Raw genomic sequence first — 5,829 nt, forward strand, 5'->3', positions numbered from 1 at the left:
TGAAATGTTTTTGTGCCATCTAGTGGTTTACTGGAAAATAATATCAAAGGCGCCTTTAGCCCCGTTGTATTATTATTATTATTATTATTATTATTATTATTATTTTATTTTGTTTGTTCTTAAATGTTTTTCTTGAATAAGAAAAGCTCTTTCAGTAAAGATTAAATTAAAGGCACATACAACAAAACTTTTACTTTCATTTGGAACGTATTAAACCCGCACTTTTCATTCATTCATTCATTCATTCATTCAGAACAGTGTAGTAGCCTATTACATTTACACGAAAACTTACACAATGCTTCGTTCGCGGTTCAGTGTTTTATTTTTAGAAATTCATATGCGGGTCGAGCCGCTCGCTTCCAGGGTCAGAGGAGACACAGAGGGAACGATTACCCAGCAGTCTAAGGCCTTGAGTGATCCTGCAAATAAAGAGGATATTGAGTTGGCCAATAACGAGGTTCGCCGTGTTGCCTGTACTACGGAGCTCACAATAGCCTCGGGAGGTGGAAGCTGCACTTCAGGGACATTCACCAATCAAGCTGTGCCCTCACTGCCCTGCTCTTTCCTTCCTAAAGTGATAACGGTGACAGAAATGCTACACAGCACGGTGCGAAAAAGAGTCAGAGAGGTAGAAGCGGATGAAGATGACCGATATTTGCAAATACATTTAAAGCCTTAAGTTTTTTTTTCATCAGCATGCAAAGCACATTATTTAATTTATAGCACATGAACAATTCTATTTAATTTCAGTTACATTACGTTTCAACAGGTTCCACAACAATAACGACATCGTTATTTATTTATTTAAGCTTTTTATTTGATTATCCACACAAACTAGTCAGTGTATTCGGTAAATTGGATGCTCCCAGCAGTTTAACTTTGTTGTAAACCGGAGGATGAGGGGCAGAATGGACTTTGTCGATAAATATTATTATACTAGTTTCTATATTATCTGGATACTTTATTTTGCCAGTTATCTCTGTCAATGTCAAAAGCATTTGTGTAAAATAATAAGATACTTTATTTTTTGAATGAAGTTTAATGGGTCAACAGCAGTAAACAGAAAAAACGCGGTGTTTTCACCGACAGGTGTCGCAGCAGGTCAGGATGCAGAAAAGAGCTGTTCCTTAGTGTTCTTTAAAACCTAAACAAATCTTAATTCAAAAGTATAATTGCTGGGTTGAAATCATCTCTCTATTTTAAGAAGAAACATTGCAAAGTGTGCACTTCCATTGTATTTGCTTTCCAGGCATACAGCAATTATCTGGTTCTGCGCGTTAAAGGTAGTCTATCATCTGTAAAGGCTCCTGAAGCGTAATTCAGATGCAGCCAACTGTGCGTGTTGGTTAAAACGTTTAATAATAAACCAACAAACGTTATACGGATTTACAGAATAAGCACGTTTATTGAGACCTACACGTGAAATATGAATCAAGGTTTCCAGTCAGTTTTAATTTGAACACGGTACATTAATGTTTGTCAACATTTTAGAAGCAAGAGCTATAAAGTGTGCTTTCATGTAGCACAGAGTATTGCAGTTAGCCATCACCATGCAGGATGCACACATTTCATGCGCATGCATATGTGAGCTGTGTGTATCCTGCATTCATTGGCTGCTTCTCGCACACAAGTTCATCCTCCCCCGTGACGCGCGATAAATGTCCGTCCTCCCGCATCTCTGCTGACAGACAATCACAGTTCTGCTTTGCGTCGCGTCTGCGTTTGTATTCTTCCAAAGTGGAATGCAACATAACTCAGAAACCGTATTTAGTTTTGCGCTTTAGAAGAGTTTTTATGGGTTTGCTCAGTCGTTGGACTTGCATTTAAGTATTTTTGCGTTATGAAAAACATGACTGGAGTTTTTGACAGCCTCAGTACAGATATGCATTCAAACCAGATTACCTCCAGCAGTTACCACAGTCTGCACAAATCCCAGGAATCACCGACTCTTCCGGTCTCCACCGCTACCGACAGCAGCTACTATAATAATAACCAGCAGGCCGGGCAATGCGCTGGCTCTCCATACGATCAGATCAGCTCTTACCAGTACCAGAACAACAGCATGAACAGCGTACAGTACAACACCAAATCATACGAACTGGGCTTCGGCAACGCGTTTGGCCCCTACGGCACGTACGGCTCTTGCTCCTCACCAACTCCTGCAGATGCTGGTAAATATCTCTCTTGCTCTATTTTCTTTAAAACTTATGGTCACAGTTGATATTAAAATTGTAATGTTGGCCTGCTGCGTTTGCATAATCACTGAGCGCTTGTAAAGAGCAACGGTTTTTTTTTTTTTTTGCAATGTGTGAATCATTATTTTGATGAGATTCTTTTAATTGCGCATGCTATTGTAATTAATACTAATAGTAGTATATAATATCTGAAAGCTAAAATATTGGTTGTATTATTGTGTTGCATAAAGGTTTTATTTTAAAAGATTAGTTTCCGAGAACTCAGTTCTTTCAGAAGCATTTTAAGCTACGTTTGTTTGTTTTCTCTCCCAGAAAAAGAGGAAAGTGAACCTGAAATTCGAATGGTTAATGGAAAACCAAAGAAAGTTAGAAAACCTCGCACTATTTACTCAAGTTTCCAGTTGGCGGCCCTACAGAGGAGGTTTCAGAAGACTCAGTATCTGGCCTTGCCGGAGAGAGCTGAGCTAGCCGCATCTCTGGGCCTCACGCAAACACAGGTAAGGGTAGATGTTTTCTAAACTTAATAAAATACCTGCCAACAAATATTACTTAATAATGTTTTTGTTTGATGTAGTACAATGCTAATTCATTTCTGACGTACTACTACTACACCTCATTCCTGTCCTTTAATTTTATTACAAACAATCAACAAAGCAGTTACAAAATTTGAAATTATTATCCAATACACAGAGGTAATATTATAAACAATTTTGTGAAACATGATTCAGATGTAGAGCAGTGTTGTTCCATTGCGTGTTTAATGCTACTTGATATACTGAGTTGTTGTTATCGTTTTTTCAGGTAAAAATTTGGTTCCAGAATCGTCGTTCGAAGTTCAAGAAGTTGTGGAAAAGTGGAGAAATCCCACCCGAGCAGCATGTGGCCTCTAGCGAGTCTCCAACTCACCATTCGCCGCCTCTTAGCGCGGTCTGGGACTTCGCGCACAGCCAGAGGATGAACACCGTTAACACGGGTTTGTCCCAGAGCAGCAGCCCGCCGAACACGACTGCCCCTTCATTTCTGACAAATTACCCCTGGTACTCATCAACGAACTCTGCGAGCCATCTACAACCACCACATCATCACAACACAACTGTTAGCGCCGGGACCATATTTTGACTCGACAGACTCCAAACAAAAACTGGGGAATTGAATTTGTGAACTTGCATCAAATGACGTTTAGGCCTGTTTTCCAGTATGAACGGTGAGACCTCCTCACCTTTGCCACGTTGATCATTGCAAGTGCGTTTTGGGCGTTACACTGTTTCTTTTCATGCAATGTCGTCAACAAGCAGACACTAAAGAATCAAACATATACAATTATTTTTGTATTTATTTATTTTGTTCTATGGGTGGTACATCAATGGATTAAAAACCAGTTGTTCAGCGAACTACTATTATCCAAAGCCTAGAGAACTCATGTGGACATTAATGGAGTGAATATTGCAGCAGGGTGTAAGAGCACATGTAGCACAACCTGAAGCTGTTTGGTGCCTTTTGAAAATAACTTAACATTTTCACCGTAAATGTGTTTCATGCGCCTGTCTTTCATTTCTTAGATTTTTGTTTGTTTTATACTTAGTGCGTAAGGTAAGTTGGAAATCTGGTGTCCGTCTCTGTACGTGTGTTCCACCGCGTCTATTTAATAATGTTGTCATTCATATAGGATATCACATAGGGTTCTCGCTGTTTTAAATAATATGGACAAACACTAATGAAAAACACTCACAAGCTACTGATTGTCCTAAAGTCATGTTCACATGTAAAAGGATGTTTTCTCTGGAGTACATTGTTTTAGGCTATTTATTTTGAAAACCGAATGAACATTTCTGCCACTATAATGATTCAGACTTATTTAAATAAAACCTTTCATGTGACTGCATTTTTATATGCTATGTATTCATTCATTGAGAATTTCGAATGCAGTTATCTCTCTCTCTCTCTCTCTCTCTCTCTTTAGTTCATTGTTGTTATGGGTTTTATTTTATTTTTTCGCAGATATGTCCACGCCTTCTTTTTGCTTCGGCGCCAGTTGAGTCTCTAGTCTTTAATAAGTCTGGCTGGAGACGCGATGCAAAGTCTTGTAAATGTTTCCCACAAAACCCACAAATGTACCTTTTGTTGACTAACGTGACAGGTGTGTCTAGCTCACTCTGTAATAAGTAGGTCAAGAGAGTTTATGCAACTTTTTCTCGGGTTCGAAAATAGCACGAACACGATTTTTTTTTTTTTTTAATTCACTATATAGGCAGATGGTCTGACTTTATTTACAGTTTTTCGGATACATAAAATTATAGACAAAGGCTCGGGGAGCCCGACAGAAGCGAGACGCGCTACAGAGCCTCGGGCTGGGAACGAGCGCGCCAACACGCCCCGGCATGAAGGCGTTCGGCTGGGTTCAGACTCTCTGGAGTCAGAGCTCTGCGCTCCAGACGTTTTATGAAGTCAGCGCAGCCAAAAAGGCAGGCTCACAAATGCCCCGAGCTAAACAACGTGGAAACATTTCTCACAACTTCCACCAGCCCACGCACAATGCGAGTCCTTTGTAATAGGGACTTGACTGCCGTGTAGCCTACATTTAATTTTCCACACCATATAACAAAGGAAAACTTGTTTATTTGTTTAAAGGCTTAGTAGAAAATAAAAAGGGAATTTGAGTAATGCGACTTGCTGAAACTGATGCATGCACATTCAATGCATCACTTCAAACAAACAACCGACTAAAACTAAACGTTTTAATTACTCAAAGTAAAATTAAGCTGTTGTCAAAGCAACAGCATACAGTGATTTTTTTTTTTTTTTTAAATTGAGTTACTGATGAAGATAATTGTAAACCACTTAATAAAGTAGAAAAACGAAGATGTCATTTTAAACGTTATTAAAACATAACCATGAACGAATTTATTACACTGCATGCCTATTATTAATTATGTATGACAAGTGTCACAGCTAGTTCACTTCTCAAATTAAAAAAATAAATGCTTGCCCTAGACGTGGTTTAAGATCCGTTGCTCTTTTTGGAATAATAAGACCAACACAGGTTGCTGTTCGTGTTACATGAATCTGTTTATTTGAGGGCTCAAAAGCTATAAAGCAGACGGATGTAATGAGGATGTATCCTGTCAGTGATTGCCACATTACAAGATGTTATGGTGTCGCCCCAGGCTGAGACTACGCCCGCATTGAAATGTGCCCCGCGGAGATCCACAAGATCCAGAATTTATCCGTTCAACAGTATAAACACGACAGGAAACGGGAATGCCATGTTTAACCAATAGCGGTCGGCTTCCTTTCGAGCGCCTTTCTGTAAAGGCCTCGGCAACGCGCTGTTAATGTTTACTTACGCCGTCCGTCCCTTGAGACAAGCTCTTGGGAAGGTTTAACTCGATCAAGAACAATGAAATATCACGTCAAGTGTAACGCACCAGCCCTCCGACCAAACCAGATCACGTTAACCCATATTCCAAACGCGGAACACGCCAGACGCTTAACCACATGCACCACCGAGTTTTGCGCCGTTTCTGTCAGCCTGTATTTTTGCTGTCTCGGTGTATCTGGCGAAAAATGTCCATAGTCCGTGTTAACATTGATTAGGTCTCTCAACTCGGGTGGCTCAGCGTGGACAAGTGTCACA

The 5,829-nt window shown here is 39.9% G+C and overlaps 1 protein-coding gene across 1 annotated transcript; it reads left to right on the top strand.

The window, feature by feature from the left end:
• The first annotated feature begins 1,699 nt into the window (after positions 1 to 1,699).
• dlx2a (distal-less homeobox 2a) lies at positions 1,700 to 4,065 on the top strand. The gene is made up of 3 exons (XM_051118950.1): positions 1,700 to 2,171; positions 2,508 to 2,692; positions 2,997 to 4,065. The coding sequence occupies exons 1-3, from the start codon at positions 1,841 to 1,843 to the stop codon at positions 3,312 to 3,314; spliced, it is 834 nt and encodes a 277-aa protein (XP_050974907.1). The 5' UTR covers positions 1,700 to 1,840; the 3' UTR covers positions 3,315 to 4,065.
• Positions 4,066 to 5,829: the final 1,764 nt, after the last annotated feature.

The sequence above is a fragment of the Labeo rohita genome, chromosome 9, assembly GCF_022985175.1.
Source record: "Labeo rohita strain BAU-BD-2019 chromosome 9, IGBB_LRoh.1.0, whole genome shotgun sequence".
Lineage (NCBI taxonomy): Eukaryota > Metazoa > Chordata > Actinopteri > Cypriniformes > Cyprinidae > Labeo > Labeo rohita.